At 43.5% G+C, this 26051-nt stretch overlaps 1 protein-coding gene across 3 annotated transcripts in view; it reads left to right on the top strand.

Moving 5' to 3' along the window:
* SLC2A13 (solute carrier family 2 member 13) overlaps positions 1-26051 on the top strand; it is a 339270-nt gene that overhangs the window by 236367 nt on the left and 76852 nt on the right. For all 3 annotated transcript variants that reach the window (XR_005591534.1, XM_039516186.1, XM_039516175.1), the window contains exon 7: positions 12473-12598. Coding sequence is in view for 2 of the 3 variants with exons in the window: in XM_039516186.1 (XP_039372120.1) it covers positions 12473-12598 (126 nt within the window). In the remaining variant the exon portion in view is untranslated. The remainder of the gene's footprint in view (positions 1-12472; positions 12599-26051) is intronic.

Raw genomic sequence — 26051 nt, 5'->3', positions numbered from 1 at the left:
GGGAGCCATCCTTTATAGGCAGAGCCAGTGAGGAACCTCTCCTGCTCTCCCAGGGACTCCCACACACTTCTGGTGATACAAGCATGTGGTTATTGGAGTAGCTGCTGCAGCACAGGGACAACAGCTCCACCTGATCCTGGCTTAGATGCAAGCTGTCTATGAGGTAGAGCTCCTCAGAGAAAGGCCATTCTGTTTCACAGAGGGTTTCAGTATTTCAGAATTTGGCACTTCCAGGCTCTTGCTCCTAGTCATCCCACCTGGCAAGCTGAAGTGAAGCCAGGAGCCTGCAAACCCTGACTAACCTGGAAACCTCAGCACTTGAGAGCTCTGTCTTCCAGGTTCCCATTTTGCCATCAGACCACCAGGCACTCTGATGAGGAACTGGAAGCCTTGGGACTCTGTTCTGTAGCAGCACACCTGGTGAGTTCTGTTGGAGCTGGGATCCTGAAAGCCCTTGGAGTCCCACTACATGGCAGCCTGGGAGCTTTGGAACTTGGGAGTTGGGGCTTCCAGACTCTTTGCGCCATCTTAGCCTACCAGGCAGGCTGCCGAGGGGCCATGCCGGCAAACTGGCAGGCAGCCAGGCAGCTTTCGAAACCTTCCTGGTTGGCATGGTCCTGTTGCATCTTTGTTGAAAATTGAATCATCTCCATGAAATGTTTTGATTTCAACATATTGGCTTTCTCTGATGAAAAAAAATGTTCCACTGGAGAATTTCTGACCAGCTGTATTTGGGAGCATCAGTGGAAGGCTGTTGCGGAGATGGCACCACTTTATCGCCTCTCCAGTGCTTTAGGTTAAAAGAGAGGGACCCGTTCAGGGAACATGTTTCAAATTGTAATCAAATACTAGTTTTCTCCTTAACACAGTTACCTTGAGGGCTACAGTGTAGTGCCTTGAAGGCCCCTGGTTGGACACCACTGTTCTGTGGGTGGGGTTTTGAATACGTGTCAATGGTTGTAGTGTGTATTTGCAATTCCTTGGGAGTTGAATCCATGCACACAGCTCTGGCATACATTTGAGTATTCTTTGGGGTTACTGGTGAAATTTAAGAATGCTGGGGGCCCATACTGGTATCTACTAAAGCAATAAAGGTTATGATGTGCACAGTACTTTTTTGTATGTTATGTGTAAGCCACATCACTGTGCCTAAATACATAATATGTGAGTAATATACTATATGACATAAGGTTGCAAGACCATTTCCATTTTAAGATCTCTTTAAGAACCCCTTCTATCTTATTTCCAATAACTTATTTTGGCCTGCAAACTCTTAGGTATATTCCATGCCAAAGTGATTTTTATGGGGCATAAAATTTAAAGCAAATCATCTACACAAATTCAGGGTGTTAATGCTCTTAATTTTCCATTTCTCTTCCTCAGCCACTCCTTTCAGTCCATCTTTCCAATCCCTTTTTACTTTTTGTTAACTGGTATAGCTTAGTCTGCTGTACTGTGAAAAAGTTTTAATATACTAGAGATGGTGTTTAACAGGGGTCGGCAACCTTTCAGAAGTGGTGTGCCGAGTCTTCATTTATTCACTCTAATTTAAGGTTCCGCGTGCCAGTAATACATTTTAATGTTTTTAGAAGGTCTCTTTCTATAAGTCTATAATATATAACTAAACTATTGTTGTATGTAAAGTAAATAGGGTTTTTAAAATGTTTAAGAAGCTTCATTTAAAATTAAATTAAAATGCAGAGCCCCCCGGACCGGCGGCCAGGACGCGGGCAGTGTGAGTGCCACTGAAAATCAGCTCGCATGCCACAGGTTGTCTACCCCTGGTGTATACTCAACTTTACTCAGTCTTCATGTTGGAAAAAGCTATAAATTATCTTCCTAGATGCAATCAGTGCAAAAATTCAGCTTCTCCAATAACACAGTGCAGGGAGGAATGCAAAATGTTCTGAAACAGCAAGTCACCTGCAGTACCTAAAACTTAATTGTAAATTACATCTGAAAAGGCTTTAAGTCTTTTATCCACTAGATTTCTAGTTCTCCTCTGGCATAGACTGATCTTCCCTCAAAGACTTATGGTCAAACCCTGACACAATGTGAATTCATGTAACTCATGGAATTCATGTAACTCATTTATTCATGGAACTCCTGGTCCAAGAATAAATGGCTATTCAATGGTAGTCATTTGACTTTCCATTGGAACACAGCTCAAGGCAACAAGCAGATGAAATAGAAAGAAATCATTAAGGTGGGGCTTCGGGCAAGCCGCGGAAAAGAACTCTGGTCTGTTTTTACAAATGTATTTAAGCTGTGCTAGATAACTGTAGCCTCTGCCTCTGAAACAAGTAGCTCTTACTCTATTTGCTCTCCACTGCAGTTCAATTGAGTATGCTCACGAGAGCCTGAGTAACAGCTAAACTGGGAATCACATGTGAAGAGTCTGGAGTCAGTAACTGAAGCTTGCTATAATTTTCTTGTTTTGTTCTTTCTGTTTTATTTTAAACACTTTTAGTTTCACATACCACAGCTTGATGATCAGTGGGACCAGGACAGATTGGTAGTTTACCTAATATTCAGTACATGGAAAGATTCATTGCAAAGCACAGAAGTCCAAGAAGGCAGAACTATCTGTTCACCCAATTAGAAAATAGGAGTACTTGTGGCACCTTAAAGACTAACAAATTTATTTTAGCATGAGCTTTCGTGAGCTGCAGCTCACTTCTTCGGATGCATAGAATGGAACACGCAGACAGGGGATATTTATACATACAGAGAACATGAAAAGGTGGAAGTATGCATACCAACAGGCAGAGTCTAATCAATTGAGATGAGCTATTGTTAGCAGGAGGAAAAAAACTTTTTGAAGTGATAATTAAGATGGCCCATAGAAGGTGTGAGGAGAACTTAACATAGGGAAATAGATTCAATTGGTGTAATGACCCAACCATTCCCAGTCTTTGTACATATATATATAGATATATGCCATCATGTGCCAGCAATGCCCCTCTGCCATGTACATTGGCCAAACCGGACAGTCTCTACGCAAAAGAATAAATGGACACAAATCTGACATCAGGAATCATAACATTCAAAAACCAGTGGGAGAACACTTCAACCTCTCTAACCACTCAGTGACAGACTTGAAGGTGGCAATTTTGCAACAAAAAAACTTCAAAAACAGACTCCAAAGAGAAACTGCTGAACTTGAATTAATATGCAAACTAGATACTATTAACTGTGGCCTAAACAAATATCCCCTGTCTGTGTGTTCCATTCTATGCATCCGAAGAAGTGAGCTGCAGCTCACGAAAGCTCATGCTAAAATAAATTTGTTAGTCTTTAAGGTGCCACAAGTACTCCTGTTTTTTTTTTTTTGCGGATACAGACTAACACGGCTGCTACTCTGAAACCTGTCAATTAGAAAATAGTGTGCCATAACTCCCTTGTCGCTTTGACACTCCCTTATTCATGGAATAAGAGAGTCAGATGCTTTATCTGCAAATTGAGCATTCTTTCGCTGCATAATGTAGCGATAGGGCAAATGTAATCTTTGTGTGAATTGTTCTTAGAGGACCAACAGAGAAATCACATACATGACTCTTCGTAAAGTTTTATGAACTATGGCAAACAGGACTGTGCCAGGATACACTTGAATCTTTGTGGCTATATCACCTTATTTTGTGATCACACCAACTCTTACAAGCTAAGCAGCCAGAAAAATTCAACAGGAGATCTCAAAGGAACACTTGGGTGCTGCAAGAAGTATCATTAATAATGTGGGAGATAGTGCTCTTTTTTCTGAGTTAGTACTGAACTAGGGCTCATGCTGTGGCTCTTAATCTCTCTCCTTTGATTATTTGTCCTTGCACACCACAAAGATGTACAGATGGCCTGCAACATAGAAAGTGGAAAGGAGGAGGATAGGGTATCAGCAGCAGAAAACTACTGGCTGTAGCATAAATACATTTTTTAAATCTCATGGCATGGCTAGAAGCAGAACACTAATTTCCAGAACAGCTCCAGCTAGTAGGCAGGATCTGAGTTTTCTCTGCGTAGATACACAGTTGCTGTGGGGTCTGAGCTCCCTGTTGGTCTACTACACCAATACGCTCAGATTTTCTGCATCTGTGATGTTCAATTCTGCGTTCAGAGTGGACAAATGTGATATCTTCTCTGCTTGAGCTTCTGCCACACTGAATCTTTGAGGGGCTGGACATGCTTGGGGAGCTTCCGGCTGCTACTTGCATTTTGAACCCACATCCATTATGGCTGATGAGAGCTTGTGGGAAGGAAGCATTGGTTCATTGTGGGTGGAAATGATGGTCAGTGCCCCCTTGAGAGGGCAAGGTCCCATCACCTCTTATATAAGTTTTTATTACATACTTACTAAAGAAACCAGCCCTGTATTTTCAGTCTTGCCTATTATTGCCCTGTTCCTACCCTGTTATTTTAGGATGCTAGAAGGCAAGGGGCAAGTAAGGCAGAATATTGTTTGTTTTCTTTCGACTGAGAAGAAATGAAAAGTACCCACAGCAAAACCACTTTAGCAATACAAGTAAATCCTAATTATCGGACTGGCTTGGGGATTTTATATAATCAAGATTCAGATATGAGTTTATCTGTACTTGAAGTACATGGAGTTCCTTGTCTCCTTTCAGTCTAGCTTTAGGCCTGGGGTATGGCAGAGTCTGCAGTGATCCAATTGATGATTGCTCTCATCACAACAGGCCATGATCAAGAGTCCATGCTGATTTCTTCAGCTCTATCCGTTGCCTTTGATACTGTGCATGACATTTTGGTTACATGATGGTTACGACCGAGACATAGGCTGTCTGGTCTAGTGGCCAAAGCAGGAGTCAGGCTGGGTCAGATATCAGGAGGTCAGAGTCTAAGATAGTTCAGAGGACATACCAAGAATCAAGTGTCAGGAGGCAGGCAGGATCAGATTACCAGGAGATCAGAAGCAGGAGAACCACAAATCAATAACCAGAGTCGAACCCAGGGAGCAAGAGTGGGAGCAGAAGCAGTAGCAGGAAGCACTAGGCTCACAGTCCAGAGCAAGGTGGGTCCCAGTTGCATGGACAACTTCCTGTTCTTGTGCTGGATTTATATAGATGCTGTGGACCAGTCAGGACCCCCAGCATTCTGCCAGTCAGGTACCAGGACTGGAGTCTTCTGTCGAGGTTCAGCTTTGCCCTAGCAACCGTTAGCAAGTTGCCATGTGGCAGGTTGGAGCTTACTAGGCTCCAGATTTGAGACCCATGGTCCCTGACAACGATGGCCATTGGCATTTGCAGGGTAAGGTTATGTGGAGTTGTGGGCAGTGGACCCAGGGGCTAGCCTAGGGCAATTCCTCATCTGCCCCAAGGCTTTCTTGTGGGCCCTACTACAAGGTTCTGTTCTGTCACCCTCCTGTGCATTGTTTTTGTGAGAACGCTAAAGGAGATAATGAGGTGTGGTGCCATCAATATGGGGATGACATTGAGCTTTACATCTCTTTATTATCCTTCCAGAACAGGGCTTTTTTTTGTCTTTTGACTGTTGCTTGGATCTGAGACATGAACAGGAAATAGGACAGAAGTATTGTTAGTAGTTTACTGAAAATGTCTCGACTATAATCCATCTGCAAGAGCTGGTAAATAGGGTAACTGCCGCTTAATCACGGGGATTTGGCCCTCTTCTGTTACCAAGGTTTGCAGTCTGTGGAGCTTGTTTGTTTCCTGCCTGTTTCTGGTGCTTGGATACCAGAAGTGATGAAGAACAAGCTTGTACAGAAGCGCTGAAATATTTCAAGATATATTAGACTTTAAAGCCATGACTATTACTATTATTCTTTAATTGTTATTTTATTATCATGGAACTCAGGTAGCCACATTATACATGTGACTTTGCCACACACAATTGATTTATAAAGATTATCCCCAAAGAGCGACAAGGTATATTTTAGAGAGTTCCATATTTCCAATTTGACTGGGAATATTTTTTATTTCCCTCTCCCTATAAAGTCCAGTTATTGTCAATCCAACTGTACAGAGCTGAGACAGAGCCATAAGCTTTTCTATATCTGGACATGTCACAAGTTGTAAAGTCTGATCTCAGGCATTTTCAGAGCTAGAAGTCAATGTAGGATGCCTTTGGGAAGCTGAGAATTTCTCCTCCCAGTGGTATAAAGCACCCATTTCCATCTGTGCGGGCTGCAAGATATTGAACTTTGAAGTCATTACATTTTTAGGTATAAAAATACTGGTACAGGACTGAGAAGTTACAAAGGTGGATGAACTATATTATCCTCGTTTTTTCAGATGGGGAAACTGAGGCATAGAGTTAAGTGACTTACCTCACGCAGCGAGGCAGTGGCAGAGTTAGGAGTAGAATCCAAATGTCCTGACTTCCTGTCTAGTGTTACGTACATTTGACCCAATTTCCACCCAGAGCCAGACCTAATAAAATAATAGAAAAATTCTAGAGACGTATGGAGCCCCTGGAGTTCTGTTTTCCCTAATTCGGGCTCATAAGTGGTTTATTCAAATGAATTGATGGGGCCTGAATGGTGGTTCCTCATCCATTTTATCTGTCTCTTCTGTCTTCAGCTGAAGTCTCTCGTAGGCCTCGAAATCTGTTTGACTGCTCTAAAGTAGCTTTTATTTGGTTCACTCACAGTTCTCCTCTGAGATCTCTTCTACCCCTTCTTTTTCTCACTACCTAAAGAGAGTACTTACACAGGTAACTTTACAAGTTTTATCATATGCCAGGTAGTCCTAATGACCTTATACCCAGAGAGAGAAGATTGAATGGCTTGTACTATCATAGGCCTGAGATCCTCCATTAACTTATTAAGTTGTCCTTTTCTGTATTTGTTTATGCACTGCAATTGATGGGTTATACACAGTTTTAAAAGAGATGTTTTAAATGAAATAATTACAATGCACTTCTCTCCTCCTGCGTGTTTGAATTTTGTAATAACTTGTTTGTTAGAGTAGCAAGGCAGAGTGGCCTCCCTCTGAGCTGGAGAGTGAGGGACCACTACACTCTCCATGGTGAGTGGAGCTAAATCTGCCCCGCCTTCCTCACCAGAAATCCAAGGTGGGACGGGAAGTATAAAAGGAGAGCCCTGGAACTCAGTAGGTGCTGGACCATGGGAGAGAGTAGACATCTCTTCCAGGTAGCAGAGTCCTGTGCAGGATCCCAGACCAGTCCCTGAGTGGACCAGGGCCTTGCTGCTGGAGGAGACAGAAGACCCCAACAAAGAACTGCACTTGCCCCTGCCTGACTGCGAGGCAACCAGGGCCGGCTCCAGGCACCAGCTAAGGAAGCAGGTGCTTGGGGCAGCCAATACAAAGAGGCAGCACTCTGTCCACTCCCGTTCTTCGGCGGGAATTCGGCGGCAGGTCCCTCTTCCTGTTTGAGCTGCCAGCGAAGAGGAAGAGAGGGAGTGAAGGACCCGCCGCCAAACTGCCGCTGCTGCAGAAGTGCTGCTAATTGGCTTCTTCACTCCCTCCCCGCTGCTTGGGGCAGCAGAAACCCCCACTCAGCAGAGCCTCAGTGACTAAGTGGGGTAGCCAAACCTTGAGTCAGTTGTGCTGCCAGGAAGTGAGGCAGCCTGGTTCAGGGGCTTTCCCCATTGACCCAGTGGCAGGACTGTCCACCACGGATAGGGCCCCACCCAGAGGGTCAGAGCCCCCTTATAGACTGCCATTATAGACTGTTAATTACTGTCTGTCCGAGCCAGAGGACCCTGGGCTAAAGACTGTACTCTGTCCCGCCCAGAGTACTGGAGCTTACCCCTATAGACCATTGTTTACCATCTGCCTGTAGCGAGGCAGAGTGGCTTCCCTCTGCCCTTGAGAGCAAGGGACCACTACACTTGGTGGAGAATGCAGGCATCGTCCCAACCCTGAAACAGGGGGACAAGCCCAGTGCAGCAGCAAATTGAATTCCCCCCTCTGCTGGACAACAAAACGGTGAACCTTCCCAACCAGAAAGAATGGAGGTCAAGAAACTCATCAGGTAGCTTGCTGAGAGCCAACAGCAGCAACATGTGGCACAGCTTCACTTTTGAAGCCAGGATACTGGCCTAGATGATACAGTCCATAGCTGTGTCTCTATGGTATTAAGTTTGAGGGTTTTCTGACACTTAAAAAGAAATCATATGGCATGTGTTATCACAATGTTAAAATCCAAAATATAGCCTTCCATTGTCATCACAGCATCATTTTCACTCGTAGGTCATGCAATTTTTTATACACCCATTATATGCCATATGTGAAATCTCCGTGCACACACATACACCCCTTTATCCTGGTTTATTTGAGGTCTTCTGTTCCTGTCAACTGTTTTTGTTGTTGACCATTGCTGCCTCAAACAGTGGTTTACAAAATTTAATTAAGACTCTCTAATATAATATTGGAATTGTTTCCTTTTGCAATTGATAATTGCAGGGCTACATTTTTCTCATGAAATCTTGTAAGAGAAATATTCTTATGATGAAATTACCTTTCAAATTGACTTCTCCCTGAAAGTTTTTTCTATTTCTGTTGTACAAATTATTAGATTTGTGTGTCTTTATATATCAGGATGAGTGAAGGAAAGTTGATTTATCCCTCCACTACTTTTTTTCTTTGAAAACTGTCATCTTTTCTGCAGTTTATATCATTCTGTAAAAAAATATTTGATTTAATAGATTAATCCCAGGCGAAATATTTTGTTAAGCTAGCTAAGGTTGTAAATAACTATGTGTTATATAAAGGGAAAATGTCCTTTCAAATATTAATTTTCTCAAAAACACAACAGTCTGGAAATTCTAGGGTAACATTTACATTTTAAAGAAATCCCAAACTTAATGAAGTAGAGATGTGCACAGTTAAGCTTACTGAAACAACCTTAACTCTGCCCCCAGCTCCTGTCCACCCAATACTCTGCATACTCATCTTATCTGAATGCAGTTTAGAAACATTTTTATGGCAATTTTGAAGGACGTTGAGAAGTAAGGTTTTAACCCTGCAGCTATGGACCTCTTAAATACCCCAAATCTGCCTGTTGGTTTAATTCACCTATGAAACTGAGGGATTTTGGAGTACACAATTTGAGTGTACAGTTAATCTATCTGCACTAGAAAGGTAGTACAGTTAGATCACTTGTCAGTTTTTCTGAGTCATTGTGATGATGAAAATGCACATCATGACTAGGATCGTTTCCTCTAGTTTTTTTTTTGTGATAAAGGGGCAGAGCTAATCAGTCTCCTTAATTTTATATATTGACACTTTCTAATGTTGTATTTTTTTAAAGTTTAATTTTAATCTGGAATTTCCAAACTTTTTACTGTTGTATTTTAGGAAAAATACAACATTGTCTAATTTTTCCCTCCTAAAGTAATTGATAAATATTTACAGTCTAACAGTTTAATCAAGTTTTTGCATTGAAATTACCTTCATTTAAAAAAAATGTTAAGAATTGCTCAGTGACAGGAGTCTCCGTAGAGCTTGAGAGAACAAATAAATTGCAGGTCACCACCTCTGATTCTCCAAGGCATCTCTACTCCTCATGCCATGAATTATGTACCACCATCACAAGAAGCCTCAACAAGATCTTAAACTGTGCTCTGCAGGTCAGCAGACTCAGGTTCTGAAACATCAAAGAGAGAAGAAATTCTAGGGTACATTCCTGCAGCATTTGTCATTCATGTGAGTAGGGACTGCAGACGTGGCACTGTCGCAGCATAGCTACATCCCGTCATGGGGTGTCTGGTTGCATCGGACAAAATAGGGGTTATGGCTCAAGTGGCTAGACTAGGTACTGCTGTCCTAGTCTACAAAGCAAGGCAGCACAACCTAGTGGCCAGAGTCCTTGGGGCTGCCTTTGCTCTCGGGGCAGCGCGGCCTAGTGGCTAGAGTCCTCAGGGCTGCTCTTGCTCTCAGGAGCAGTGTGGCCCAGTGGCCAGAGTCCCTGAGCAGTTCCCACACACTGCGGTAGGTGTGGGGTATGGTAGGGGAACCCGGGCCCATCCTTCTCCACCGGATCCCGACCCAGCGCCCCGTGAAACCAGTAGTCCACGGTTCAGCTCTGTCTCCTATTTTAACAGTCATGTTCCTTGGGTCGCTTCCTACCCAGGGTTTCTGCTCTGTCAGTTCTCATGGGGTGTTGGCCTTCCAGCTCACTCTTGTCCTCCAGGGTTATCAGGGGTTCCACCATCAATCTCATTAGCTCAGCCTCTGCAGTCTGTAGCTCCAGCAATTCCCTGGCAGGAGCTGGCAGCATGTGTCCACTCTCCTCCTCATCCAGCCCAAACTGAGTTGGGCCACTCCCTTTTATATTCTGTCTCTAGGTTGAGCATGCCCAGCAGGGGTGAGGAGGTGTGGCCTCTTCAGCCCATAGTGTGTGGTTAACTCCAGCTGGGTCAGTGCAGGGTCACAGGCCCCTAAGAAGGTAAACGTAACAGTAACTTTTATGTAGTTTTACAGTCTGCTCCTTTAAATCCATATAAAAAACTCGAAATGCTCCAGAATACTTTACCTGGACTAACGTGATGTTAGGATGGAAGCTTTTTCAAGTTCTTGCAACTGAAACATAGCAACAAAGCAGCAGTAGTAAATATTTATATTATCATGGTGTCCAAAGGCCCTGTTTGAGATTGGGGCCCCATTTTGCTGGATGCTCTAAAACACGGGAAAGAGACAATCCCAGCCCTAAATGACTTACAAAACGTAAGTGAATTTCTATCCTGAAAGCATGTCTCATAAGAAAAAGTATGTTCCTTTTTGGTAGACTTGATTCAAACAGCACAGCTATATTTTATTTATTTTGTTCATGCATTTTTTTAAAGAAAAAAAATTATTATTACTATTATTTACTGCTGGTATTTATTTTAGAAAGTTTATTTAATTGTTCAGCTTATTTTTCCTTTTCACTGTTGCTTTTAATACCATACACGATATATTCATCTTATTATATGCAAGTAAACTTTAAAGATCAAATCATGAATATGAAAGGGACCACAACACTTGAAGCAGTCAGATTTTGGTATTATTAATTCCAAAGCTGCAGTAGATACATTACCAAGTTCCCAAAGGCAGGATAAAATTTGAGTTTTCAACTTCCAGAAGCCACATCAGAATAAAAAATATATTAATTTAAAAATAATACATTTTTAGAAATGAAAAAAAAATCAGCATGCTTCTTTGATTCTACGTGTATGCCACTGCTCTTCTCTTTCTGCTAAGAGAGATAGTGGAGGGGGGTGGGGAAAGGACAGGCTACACTATCTCTTTGGTACTTATTCCGATAATAGGGAATATGTATCTGTGTACCTCACAATATTTAATGTGTTATAGCCTCACAACACCCCAGGGAGGTAGGGAAGTGCTGTCATCCCCATTTTACACATGGGAACTGAGGTACAAAGAGACTAAGTGACTTGCTCAAGTCCACCACAAAAAGTCTTTGGCAGAGCAAGGAATTGAACCTGATCCTCTAAGGCAGGGGTTCTCAACCTTTTTCTTTTTGAGGCCCCCGCAACATGCTATAAAAACTCCATGGCCACCTATGCCACAACAACTGGTTTTCTGAATATAAAAGCCAGGGCTGGCGTTAGGGGGTAGCAAGCAGGGCAGTTGCCTGGGGTCCCATGCCACAGGGTCCCACACAAAGCTACATTGCTCAGTCTTCGGCTTCAGCTCCGGGTGGTAGGGCTCATAGCTCTGGACTTCAGCCCCATGCGGTGGGGCTATGGCTTACTGCCCTGGGCTGCAACGAATCTAATGCTGGCCTTGTTTGCTGCCCCCCACCCCGAAACCTGCTTTCTGCTCTGGGGCCCTGGTTGAGTACCACTGTTCTAAGGCCCAAACTACCAACCTTATCACTGGACCATCCTCCTTCTTCCCTGCCTTTTATGTTGTAGAAGAGAAGATATGAAACAAATAGCTATACAGCTACTATTTTCTTTCTGCAAGATTATTTTCTCATACAGTAGTTTTAAAGGATTCAACATATGTGGGCATTGTAACTATAATTGTCACATTATACTGTGTGTTAGCCATTCATTTTAACCATTTGGTATGTAAGATTAATGTACAAATATGTCACAGTTATTTATTCATGTAGATTTTAATTAAATGTAGCTTCTGGTTAAATTCCTCTTAAAATCATTTGATTCATTTACTCACCTTTGTATAAAGATTAGGTGAGATTTGCTTTTTCTGTGTCTGGGGTCTTCACCGTTCTCATACACTTACAGGTACTTTCTCTGTTTCTCGACCAAAAATGTTCCACATGTATTTTCCCAGAACCCCAGTATTTGATCAGCTGAAATTTAGTATGCATTATTTTACTATTCACAATAGCACTGATAGGGGACACAGAACCGCCCATTCACTAGCATGTGGCACAGAAGAAGAAAAGACTAACAACTTCATGCTTTTAAATCGGCATGTTCAGTACGAACTCTTAGGTAAGTGTTTCACTTCACATGTATAGGTAAAGAAAATATTGTTTAGCGTGTCTGTTTGTTTCTCTCTTTCAGTTATTGTAATGGATGCATGCTAGATCCAGATTGTGGTCTCTGCTACAAACTGAACAAGTCAAATGTTGTTGAGTCCTCATGTGTTCCGGTTAAGAAAGAATCTACAATGGCAGCAGCATGGGGCAGGTATGTTTATGTTTATGTTCCTTAATTCATAACTTGCCTCAATCAAAACTTAATTTCAGACTGATGTGAGCATTTATGCTTTAATTGAAAATGGTATTCTTAAACATCTTTCCAGAAAATTGATCTTTTGACTGGTATTTTTGACATTATTATTTCATTACAGTGTATAATATGCATTTCCAGTGTGGAAAAGGTCCCATGTAGACTTCATTTTTCAAGGAAAATAAAAGCTGTCTAGGAGTGAAGTACTTGTGATGGTTGCCTTAAAGGTCACATCAGATTTTTCGGAACACTAATTGCAAAGAACGATGGAAAATTAGTACTTGTGCTATGACTGAATGATAGCTTTGAAATGCATTAATTATGCAGACTTCTGTGCCGCTCATATGAAGTGACTAAAAAGGCAAGATATAGTGGGTATGTTTGTGTATTGACACAGCTATACACACATATGTTTAAGTGCTGCAACACAAAGAGAGTGGCAATCCTCTAGGACCAACTCTAAGGGCACTTTCATTTCCCTGCTGTTTTGGATTTTTTCTTCTGAGACAATTTCCCCTCCCCCCACGCCCTCCAGTTGCATTTGAAGCTGTGAAGTTTCATTTTCTTTTAAAATAGTTTCTTTAAACCTTACCTTTGTTCAAACATTTGCCACAAAAATTAAGGCAAAGCTGATAGGCCCTGTCACTCAGCTGAACAAGTCTAAAATGTCAGCTGCATGGTGTGTGCAAGAATTTGTGGGTTCCCACGTTTTTAAAGTGGCAACACTGTATATATACCTTGTGCTTGTGCGTGAATATATATGTATACACACAGAGAGGTTCCCACTAAAACATCAGCAGTTACCATGCCCTTGCGCATGAGGTAGCAAAGCATTTCCCTACCCTTAGAAAGATTCTGTATAGTTTTAACTTTTATAAGGCAATCACTTTATGACCCAGAACCTGTGATAGTGTAGTGTAAAGTTTTTATCAACATGACATTGGGATGGTGTGAAGTCACAAGGGAATTATATAGGTCATCCATGACTGCTGATAAAACCTTTCTACCTCATCTCACTACCATGTATTTTGCTTATGCCACATGTTCCATAAAAGTGTTTTAGAAAAGTTTTAAAAGTTTTTATTGGAGCTATTTTTTGTCTTTCTCCAACTTCAAAATCAGGTGCCTTAGCTATGATGAGTCACAACTGCCCAAGGCTCAGAGGAAATGAAAATATCAAACTAACTACGTAAATAATAAGTGTAAAGTGTCTCTAAAAAGGACCTAATCTTTCTTCTCTATACATTTAAAGTTTATGTCCAATCTCTTGGGCCGTTCCAGGCATAGAGGCGAGTGATATGATTCCATTAGATCAAGGGATATTATATTTATTCCCTTATGAAAAAGCATCACTGCTGCTTTGCTGCATCACCATATTGTGGCTTGATTTTAAAAGTGGTTGGATAATTTTGAGACCAATAAAATATGTATTAAAAAAAAATCTAAAATAAAGGCTATAAAATCTCATGTGTAAGGGACCAGGGTGTAGGCAGTCTCGGCTGGTGTTCACCAGTCAAGGATGGCCACAAGGCAGTAGCTAGCAAGCAGGGATTGAAATAATCACTAGAACTGGGACTGATAAACAAGAGTCAGGGTCAGAGTCAGCCTGGGGTTGGAAACCAGAGATCAGAAAGCGAGGCGTAGTCTGGATTCACAGCAGTCCAGAAGCCTGTGTGGTTGTTCAAGACAACTTTCTGAAACAACCTCCAGGGTTAAATAAGCTCATAGACCAAACAGAGGGGCATAGGGTGTTGTCAGTATGGATCATTAGGTGGTATGTCCTGTGGTGCCTAGTCACCAGAGTGTTCTTTGGATGGGGCTCTCTGCAGCCTCCCAGTGGTGATGTGGGACTGTCAACTATCCCAGGCTCAACAGACCCGGGTTCTAGTCCTACAGAGCCTCACATCATGCTTTTGAGCATTGTGATAAACTCAGGACAGACTGCTACAAGGGAGGGGTAGAAACCAGTCTCAGAGGGTTAAAAGGCCCTCCTCCCTATCAACTGGGGGGTAACTACGGGTCAATCAGGTTCATCTGAGAAGGGGTTGCCAAGGTATCAGTTAGAATCAGCTGAGAGGGAGCTACCTGAAGTTAATTAGGATCAGCTGATTCCAACTAAGGGCTGCCTGAGACCTTTTTAAACCCTCCCCTGGGAGGAAGGAGGGTGGGGAGAGAAGAGAGAGAAGGAGCCCTGCTGCCAGGAGAGTAGGAGCAGCAAGACAGCGAGCCTCACCAGGAGGAGAGGCAGTGCTCTCTCCCACAAGGGAGACATATAATCCAAAAAGGACTGGTGGAGGAAAGGAACAGACTTCCCCTGTGTCCCAAGGGGGACCAGATTACCCAAGCCTGTCTCACCAGGGCTAAAAGCAGCAGAGGCTGGGGAGACCGAGAAGGTGCCTTGCCACAGCATATAGTGACTGTCTCCCCTGTAGCTTGCACAATCTTGATTTTCAGAGGAGCTCCCATATTCCTTTATTTGTCATAATAGATCTTTCTTCATATTCAGGATCAACCTTTGTTTCATGTACTCTACCATTTTAAGTACCATCTCTGTAACTAGGGAAGATGTAATAGTATACCGTAAGGCTTAAATGGAGACATAAACTTGTTACAGATAATTGCTAGATAAATCAAACTTATTTATTAAGCAGTTTTCTTGTTTAACTTGCAATGAAATGGGCAACTGTAATCTTTTATATTCCTTATTTATGCTTCCATTGTACTCTTCTTTACAAAGTCTGTTGACACAAATAAGATATTAAGGTAAAAAATACTTCTGTTCCATAAGAGAAGTTATTGTAAAGGCAATGATCTAAACATTTCACCAGAGAACTAGACTCATGTAGGTTTATAGTTACTCTGAAAATCCTGCCTAAGAGGAGGAAAGCCTACTACAGTACTCACTGTAAGGATGTGGGACCTAGAATCCAGATCTGCAGAGCTAGGACAGGTGATACCCATAGTGCCACCTGCAGGCCATGCAGAGCAACAACCAGGGAGCACTGTGGAGAATAGACACTGCAGGAAGTACCTCCCAAGGAACCCAGAGTGACAGTACCCTGCCGCCCTCTGATTGGCCAGCCACCTTATTTAACCCTGGAGGGTGCCCCAGGACGTTGTGTGGGCAATAACAGAGACTTCAGGCCTGCCGCAACTCCAGACCTCACCTCATCTCCTGATCTCTGGTCTCTAATCCCAGCCTGACCCTGACTCTTGCCTCATGACTCTAGCCTGGTACTATCTCCGGTCTCTGACTCCAGTCTGACTCTGACCCTGATCCTGCCTCCTAATTCAAGTCTGGTACTACCGCAGGTCTCCAGTCCCAGACTGACTTTTACCCTGACTCTTGCTTAATGAACCCAGCTCTGGTGATTCCTCTGACCCCTGCTCACCGACTACTGTCCCTGATGTGTGGACCCAGCCCAGCTGTGACCAGACCGCCTATGCCCTAGTCTCTTACAGTTTGCCTAGACCCACTTCCAATGTCCTCTTCAGGAGCCCATTAACAGGGATATGGGAGGGATGGGTCTACCATCACCCATTGGACCCCATGGTGCACCAGACCTGCAGGAGCGGGTCATGCAACTCCAAACCAAGAACCATCTGCTGCAGTTCCAGGTGGCACAGCTCTTAGAGGAAAGTCAGATACTCCTTGAGCAGTTAGCACAGTCCCAGGAAGAGAATTCTGTGCTCCAGGCTCAGGTTGGGCCACTGCCCTCTGTACAGGGCCCTGCAGTACCACTACCCAAACGATTTGAGGGGGAACTGCCAGAAGTTCAAGGGGTTCCTGAACCAGTGCCATCTCCTTTTCCTGCTTCACCTTCTAATGTATCCCTTCCTACCAGGCCCGGGTGGGACTGGTGATCAGTTTGCAGGCGGAAGAAGCCCTGGAGGAGAACAGCCTGATGTTAATGGACTGGTATGCCTTCCTGTGAGCGTCTTCAGCAACTTGTGACAACCCTCATCGCACTTGCTCAGCTGAAGCCACAACTATGAGGCCCCGGCCAGGATAGGGGCCAGCTGCCTCATACGCTGCCCAGTTCCAGAGCTGTCCCTTGGGTAGGGCGAATCGGTGCGACTGCTCTGGGCCCCGCGCTTTGGGAGGCACCATGGGCCAGCGCGATTGACCGGTGCCGTTGGTCCTGGAAGACATAGGCACGGGAACTAGGAGAGTGGGGGGTGCCCATGCACCCCTGGAACCCTGGCTGCCACCCCGCGCCCCTGGAGTCCCGGCTGCTGCCCTATGCAACCAGGGCTCTGCTGCCGCCCTGCGTGACTGGGGTCCCGGCTGCTGCCCTACGCGACCGGAGCTCTGCCACCTGCATTTCAGTGCAGCAAGTCCTCCGTCCCGGCCGGGGCCATGAGCCGCCATGGCGCTATGGCCATAATAACCCTGTGGTAGGCACCGGCAACTGCTAGCAGCAGCAAGCAGCCCAGCACCAGGCTGAATCCATCCCGCTGGCCCAGATGCAAAGCAGGGCCCCCAAGCCGGCGGGAACTGATTTCTCCTGGACCCTGTACCTCCCTAGGGATGGCCCTGCCCAGTTCCATCAACTTGTGGCTGATGTTGAATGGAATAAGGCAGCCCAACTGCATCATTTTCAGTGTGGACTTAGTGAAGAAGTAAAGGATGAGCTAGCCTATGTTAAGACCCTGACCCGCTTGGATGCTTTCATTAACCTCTCTCTCTGCACTGACAACTAGCTGCATGAGCGAAAGGAGAGGAGGGGCACCCTGCCACTGCCTCACCCACACCCTAGACCAAAAGCCCGAGCGCCCAACCATGAAATGATGTAGGTTGATCTGGGCCACTGATGCTTGACCGTGGAAGAAAAGAAACGGCAACAGCACAATAACTTATGCTTTTATTGTGGAGCACCAGCACGTGCCATGGCCTCTTGCCCATTGCAGACCTTGACCCTTAAGTTATCAGGAAACAAGCAATCCCAAACCATATTGGGTCGGGGTGAGTGGCCTGGGCACCACTGGAGCATTGTGCTCTGGAACTATCCCCAAGCCCTGCAGAGAAACCTGATCCAGGATATGCAGGTCCCCCCACACTTCCAAGTATGAATAAAGGTACATACCGTGGATGAGGCCAAATGGATTCCTCAGTGGGCCCTGGTTGCTTCCAGGGCTACTTTTGGAAGCTAAAGACACTTGAGGGCTACAAATCCCCCTCCATTAAAAGCATACATCAGTTCTTGTAGAAAAAATTGGTGGATCCCTCCTTTCCTTGGGGCCAGTAATGCAGGAAACAGTACCTCTAGAGGCCATAATCCAGGGCCATTAGGAAGTGCAACAGTTCAATATGATCCATTCACCACACATCCCCCTAATGCTCTGTATCACCTGGCCAGAGCAACATGATCCTTGCATCTCCTGGCAAGAAAAGAGGATCAGCTTCCCACCAGAATGCTGCTGAAAGGTTTGCTTATGTGCAACTGGCCCCAATCCTCTGCTTCAGGCTTCTGTAGCTGATTGGAAATGACAGCACATGTGGGGGAACTCCAGATGGCGGCTAGCAAGAAGGAGTCACTCCTAAGCCTGAGTCCCTATCTTTTGAAAAGTATTGGAATTATGTGGAAGTTTTAAAAAGAAGATTGTAGACATGCTGCCTCTACACTGGGACTACGACTTTCCCATAGATGGGCGAAGGCCCCTTATGGACAGGTTTATGCAGTGTCCAATCCAGAACTGGGAACCCTTCATGCGTACATCCAGGAAAACCTGGCCATGGGCTTCATCCAGTGCGCCACGTCTCCAGTAGGGAGAAAGAAGGGCAGACTGCTACACCTTTGTGTAGAGGGCCCTAAACCCAGAGATGGTCCAAAACCGTTGTCCCCTGCCCTTAATCTTGGAGTTACTAGATTGTGTGCCATCTGCCAGAATTTTCACCAAGTCGACCTCTGGGATGCTTACAACCTAGTGCACGTCAGGGCAGAAGACGAATGGAAGACTGCGTTTTGAACCTGCTGTGGGCACTTCGAATATTTAGTAATGCCATTCAGGATGACCAGCATTCCTGCAACCTTTCAGCACTTCATGAATGACGTATTTAGACGCATTCTGGACCTGTATTTAATCCTCTCTCGATGACATAATTGTGCTTTCAGGTAATCCTGAGCAGCATTGTTGCCATGTTCATTCCATTGTGGAAAGATTACAGAAGCATGGCCTGTTTGTGAAATTGGAAAAAGATTCCGTTGACCAGTCCTCCACAGAATTCTTGAGTTACACCGTTTACCCAGAGACCATCTGTAGCTGGGCAGTGCCCAGGTCGCTGCAGGAATTACAGCACTTCCTGTGCTTCATGAATTTTTACTGATGATTCATTCCAGGCTTCTCAGGGCAAATAGCACCCATGACCAACCTCTTCTGCAAGGATGTCAAATTTGTTTGGACACATGGAGCTCACCATGCTTTCGAGTGCTTTCAGCACTGCTTTCATTCTAGCAAACCCAGACCCGGCCCAGGCTTTCATATTGGAATCTGTTGTCCCCAGTGTAGCCATTGGGGCCAAATTCTCTCAGAGGCATGTTCCACAACAAGTGTTGCACCCCTGCACCTACTATTCTCAAAAACTCACCCCTGCCAAATAGAATTATGAGATAGTAGATAAGGAACTACTCACAATTAAATCAGCTTTTGAAGAGTGGCGCCATCACCTTGAGGGAGCCCAAAACCATAAGAATCATGAATATCCGTGGAACGCTCGAGCCTTGAACCAAAGACAGCTCAGGTGGGTTTTATTCTTCTCTCGGTTCAATTTCTTCATTACCTATCATCCAGGAACCAGGAATGGGAAAGTCAATGCTCTATTCTGAAAGGGATGAGTGCTACCAAGAGGGCAAGGAGCCTAACCAAGAATCACCCTGTCTCCTAAAACCCTACAACTTCCTTAGTAGCACAGTACACCAACACCTGCTTGATCTAATCCAATCCGCTTTGCAGGGCAACCTGTTAGTCCAGGAGGTGACAGAACAGCCTGTGCAAACGAGAGCCAGAACCAAAATGCAATGCTCCATACAGGATGCAATCATCTACTTCATTGGGCTCATATACATTCCACTGGCATGACCCTGGCTAGAAGTGCTCCATCTCTGCCATGACACTCCATTGGCAGACCACTTTGGCTACCTTACGTCTCTTCACACCCCTTTCCATTTCTTCTAGAGTCCCTGTATGCAAGCTGAAGTCCTGTGTGTGTGGACCAAAACTCCCCATGATAAGCCCCTCGGCACCCTAATACTCTTGGAGACCCCACCTAGACCCTGAGACTCATTCACCCTGGACTTCATAATGGAACTCCCTAACTCTGATGGCCATATAGTGGTCTTGAGTGTTGTAGTCCAATTGACCAAAATGGCGCATTTCATCCCCTGTAACAGCCTGCCCTCTTCTCAAACAACAGCTCGACTTGTAGTGGTTCATGTGATCTGTCTTAATGGGCTTACAGACTGTATCATCTTGGACCGAGTCCCATAATTTGTCTTTTGGTGTGAAGCGCTCTGGCTAATGGACATTCGTGCTTTTACCTCCTCTGCATTCCACGTTCAGACAGAAGGGAAGATGGAGAGGGTGAACCAAGTATTAGAGCCATACCTACAGTGCTTTGTCAGTTTCCACCAAGTTAACTGATTCTCCCTCCTTCCTTATGCCAAGTTCTCATACCACAATGCCGACCATGCCTCCATGGGGAAGAGTCCCTTCTTTGCAAATTGCAGGTTCCACCCTCACTTCCACCTGGCCTTGCCAGCAGCCTCCCTGAACCCTGCAGCTACCAATTGGATCCACTGAATTCACCATATCCAGGAGGAGTTTAAGGACCACTTTGAAGATGCAAAAAGGGTCTACAAGCGGTATACAGACCATTGATACCAGGAAGGCCCAGCTCTCACAGTAGGCCAGAAGGTCTGGCATGCAACAAAACACCTCCATACAAACAGGCCATGCCTCAAGATAGGCCACCAGTTCCTTGGACCCTTCTGGATTTGTCAGCAAATCAATCCTGTCACAATCAAATTTCATCTCCCTCAGTCCCTTAAGGTACATCTTTTTTTCCCATGTAGCCCTCCTGAAGCTTTCTAGAGAGACCCCTTTCCTGATCAGTCCCAACAGCCTCCCCTGACAATCCAAGTCTAAGGGCATGAGGAATATATAATCCACGCTATACTGGACTCTAAACTGCGGAGCGGGAGACTGTACTACCTAATTGGCTGGGAGGTAGTACAGTCCTGAAGAACACTCCTGGGAAGCTGCTGCCCATGTCTATGTTCAGTAAAAAGGTTTAATCAAGACCACCCACATAAACCAGGTCCAGTGCCCACCCAGAGGGTGGTAATGTAAGGATGCAGAGATGAGAATCTGGGTCTGCAGAGCCTGGGACAGCTGACATTCTCTCAGTGCCACCAGGAGGTCATACAGAGCCACAGCCAGGGAGCACTGTGGAGATTAGGCACCACAGGAAGTACCACCGAAGGGATCTGGAGTGACAGTACCCTGTGGCCCCCTGTTTGGCCATCCACACTATTTAAGCCTGGAGGGTGCCGCAGGAAGTTGTGTGTGCAACAACACAGTCTTCAGGCCTGCTGTAACTCCAGAGCTCATCTTGGCTGCTGACCTTTCTTCTCTGATCCCAGTCCGAATCTGATCATGCCTCCCAATTCCAGTCTGGTACTGCCTCTGATCTCTGGTCTGCGACCCTGACCTGACTTTGACCCTGAGTCTTGCTTATTGAACCCAGCTCTAGCGATTTCTCTGACCCCTCCTCACCGACTACAGTCCCTGATGTGTGAACCCCTTGCCCAGCTCTGACCCCTACTCTTACACTCACATTATAGGTCTATAAAATATAGCCTCATTTCCATATTTAGCATGTACAGCTTTTGCTAGCCCCAAATCTTGGCCCCATTGCATTGATAATCGGGGTTGTGTGCTGGGGAAATTCTCCAAAGGTAGGTTCTGCAGGATGTGAAGTGACACTGGAGCCACTCAGTGGCTTCCGTTCCAGCCTCTGTGGTGGAGTAGCTACCACAGTTCCTCACACTCTCCCCCATATGTACACATAGGGGAATGGTTATGGACTAGGAAAATGGCCCTGTTTGCTTCCAGGTACCTGCTGCATGATGATTCACTGGGAATCCCCAGGGATCTGGGTTCCAAGCCTGCCTAAGTGCACATTAGTGCAGCCCTTTGCTGGTTTCTCAAATCCTGGGCTCCCTGTGCAGAAAAATCGCTATAAAACAAGAAGAGGTAGAATTTTCACTAAGCTTGAGTAAGGACTGAGAATTAGGCCCAACATTGTTATTCAGAGCAATAGGTATCTAATAGCTGTACATTTAGTTTCTTATTAACGGTATCCTCATGTAGTGTGTACATACTGACACTAGGGCAGAAATTGCCTTCCTCTGAATCCTTCAATATGTGTCTTTTTTTTTTTATTCATTTGATAAAGTTATTCTGTCTGAAGCTGGATTGATGTTGGCACAATCCCCTTAAGAATCCTTTGTATGTTTAAGATGGAAAGCTGTTTAGATGATCCCAAAGAGAAATTCTGTACTCTGTCAGTATCTCCAATTCATACACATATATAGTTTCTTTGCAGTGTACATTCATACCTCTTCTGGAGGTATGATTCCCACTCACAAGTTGGTAGTATTCTTCCCCTAAGTAAGGCATGCCTGGCAGACTGTGTAAGACTAGAATGACCTATAGAAAGCCTCGCCGTTTTCTGTTTGTTTAAATAAAAACAAAATCTGCATTATTCTTCAGTAATGGCCCCTAAACATCATAAAATTACTGTAACTTGTAATGTTTTGGACTACTTCTGTAGAATACTATAGATATTTTTTAAATGTTTCCTCTGTTCCTATTTTGTAGCAATAACACTGCATGTGTGTTTACAGTGAATGACAATTATTCACAAGTACAGTATGTTCCAAATCAAGAATATCTGTATGGTGGAGGAAAGGAAGATAGAGATTTCAGTCCCTTGAGACTGCCAGCAAGGCTGTTTATGTTGCAGAAGTTGCCATGGAAACCTGAGAAGAAAATTGGAGTCAAAATGTTTTTACAGGAAAAATATGATACATTGATTCTCTCAAATGTAGGGAACCCCATGGCAGACAGTGGCACCAGGGGATGAAAAGAACCCTCAAAAATAAATCCAACCCAAACGTATGCCATGAGAAATATGCAGCCAGCATAACTGTCTGGTTGACAACAAGGAATTGGGAGGGGGGGCGAGTTTCCATAGAGAAGAGGCTAGAAGAGATGTTGAATGTTTGATCTGTTACATAAACATGACTCATATGTCAGGTATATTTCAGGGTGAAACATAGAGGGACAGCTCATCTAACTCATTAGCATAGACACGGCAGGCCTTGGCATTTTCGTGTGGGCCTGAAAAACAATTTTTGCATGCCCTGCCAACCTTCCTGACTCCTGCGTACAGTGATCGCACCACTGTTCCCAAGGCCAGCCCAAATATTTTGGGGTTAGTTAGCAAGATTGTTCTGTACTGATTCATTTTATTTAAAAGGAAGGAAGAGGAGAGGGAATCTTGAAATCACTACCAGCCACATTCTGTGGGAAAAGTGAGGGCCCAGAATGTGGAGTTGATTATTCTCAAACCTGTGCTTAATCCACTAGACCACACTGCCTTTCTTGAACTGCTCCTTCACTTCCTAACAGAGGAACCAGGGAAAGTCTATCACTGCAAACAAATCTGGGGTCTTCTCAGAAACTATGTGACTTCTGTTTGTGCATTTCATGGACACTCCTGCCCCAAGGCCAGTCCAGAGGGCAACAGGGAGAGACTTTTAATTGTCAAAATATGTAAGATTTTATCTCTACAAGGGAGAGGGGGAAAAATAATGAGACCTGTAGTTACTCTTGACACATCTGTATCCTCAGTACAGTGGGACTGTGCATCTGAGCCCCCAAGATTGGTTCTGGACACAGCCTGTGAATAGAAACAGATCAGCACCCATGGCTATGACTTTATGCTCTAGATAGTGCATTAGCACTGAGGGAGGGAGGCATTAGCAAGAGCTATGTGCATTTTACTTTTGTAGTCAGTTGGCTACAAGGGTGTTGTTGGCACACCTCCGAGAATGCAAGTTCACTATCCTGGTTCATCAAAAAGTAAATTGGACAATTAGAGACCAGATTTTGAGAGACTAGAAATCCTAAATAGATTCCTGCTATGGGGACATTTTAAAAGTTTGTTTAATTTCAAAGAGATTTAGGTATTACTGATCATCTTGGTTACCTGCCTATATGTGAAACTTTAGAGAAAATATTTAAAAGGCTTTGTAAAGACTCTGGAAAATTGTAAATTCATCCCAGGTTTTCTATTGGACATATCAGATAAGATTGTTGAAAAGCAATTTAAATACTTTTTTTCTTTGTGGAGACAGTAGATTTTCCTGGAGGGTTCAGTACGTGGAGATTTATTAGCAAAGAGTCCTTTAGCTGTTCGTAAATGACCCTCCTGTATTTTTTTCATGTCCAGTACAGTGATAAACTCATTATTACTCAGCTTTCCAAGCCATTGATCAATTTGTATAGTAGTTTCTGATATATGACAGGTATACCATGAATCACTTTTTAAAAGACATTTTATTTATGATTAAAATATATGTGTGTATTTGTATATTTAAAACCTGTGAGTCTCTCTCAGTTTCTTCATAGGAGTTAGATGCATAAATCCCTCTTGTACATCAATCTGAGATCAGTAAATACTCTGAGAATGAAGTTTTCATCAATTCAAATGAAGTTGCTTGTTTTGCATTACAGGTAGTATCAGTAAAAATATTATTAGTGAAACTGCAATCTTCAGAACCTTTCTATAAAGACTTTCATTTACAAGTTATTTTAGTAAAAATGGAAGTATTGGGGAATCTGTTTCTCTTGCAGAGATCTCAGTTTAATAGATTACAGGCATGAATATAATTGATCCTGTATTTTTAAAATGGTAGCACAACAGGGTGAATAATTAACTGAAGAGGCTAGCTAGATCCGCCATATTGCTAACACACAGAAGGAGTACATTAACTAATCAAGTACCCCCAGAGGGATTTCTTTCTGGGTAACATATGTGACCCTAATCTAATTATTCAGTCAACTAAAATATCCACAGTCTTACTAGGCTGCAGAAAAGAGTATTTTATTACTTTTCTTTTTCACTGGATCATTTTCAGAAATAAGAATAAAATATTTTCTGAATTAAGTAAATAGAGACTTGAAGAGAATACAGCCATTCTAATTGCAGATTTGCCAAAAGCTGAAAACTGCAGATCTTAGTACAGTAAGAATCACCATTATTGGTGCAGTCCTAAAATAACAATATGGCCATATTGTCCCATTTGAGTAAATACATTGTGCAGAATAGTAATGTATAAAATACAAGAAAATATGAAACTAGAAATGAAAAAATGTTTTTTTACTGTTTTAGGTTCTTTAAATTTCACTGTGAAGCCTAAAATCTGACAAACTATCCTTTTTCTGAGGATGGAGTATGGGGTCACTTTCATTTTTCCTATGCTGATCCTGACAACTTCCATTCTTAAGAGGTAGCAGGAAATTTAGAAATTGTGGCTGTATACTTCAATATTGTCTCCACTAACTATTAACAGAATGAGCCAGCAGAACAACAGGACAAAGCAATATGTATATTAGGTCCACAATCACAAATAAACCTGCTGCTCCTGTTGCATTTATGGTCAGGTGGCCAGCAGAGTAGAGGGTATTTTCATAGGGCTGTTAAGCAATTAAAAAATTAATTGTACGATTAAAAATATTAATTGCAATTAATTGCGCTGTTAAACAATAATAGAACACCATTTATTTAAATATTTTTGGATGTTTCCTACATTTTCAAATATATTTATTTCAATTGCAACACATAATACAAAGTGTACAGTGCTCACTTTATATTTATTTTTTATTACAAATATTTGCACTGTAAAAACAAAAGAAATAGTATTTTTCAATTCACTTAATGCAAGTACTGTAATGCAATCACTTGATCATGAAAGTTGAACTTGCAAATGTAGAATTATGAACAAAAAGACCCTGCATTCAAAAATAAAACAATATAAAACTTTAGAGCCTACAAGTCCGATCAGTCCTACTTCTTGTTCAGCCAATAGCTCTGACAAACAAATTTGTTTACATTTGCAGAAGACAATGCTGCCTGGTACTTCTTTAAAATGTCACCTGAAAGTGAGAACAGGCGTTTGCATGGCACTGTTGTAGCCGGAGTCACAAGATATTTAAATGCCAGATGCGCTAAAGATTCATATGTCCCTTGATGCTTCAAGCACTATTCCAGAGAACATGTGTCCATGCTGATGACGGGTTCTGCTCCATAACGATCCAAAGCACTGCAGACTGATGCATGTTC

This window comes from Mauremys reevesii, linkage group 1, assembly GCF_016161935.1.
Source record: "Mauremys reevesii isolate NIE-2019 linkage group 1, ASM1616193v1, whole genome shotgun sequence".
NCBI classification, from domain to species: Eukaryota; Metazoa; Chordata; order Testudines; family Geoemydidae; genus Mauremys; species Mauremys reevesii.
Note: the sequence above shows the minus strand (reverse complement) of the source record. Positions and strands in the feature narration are given on the sequence as shown.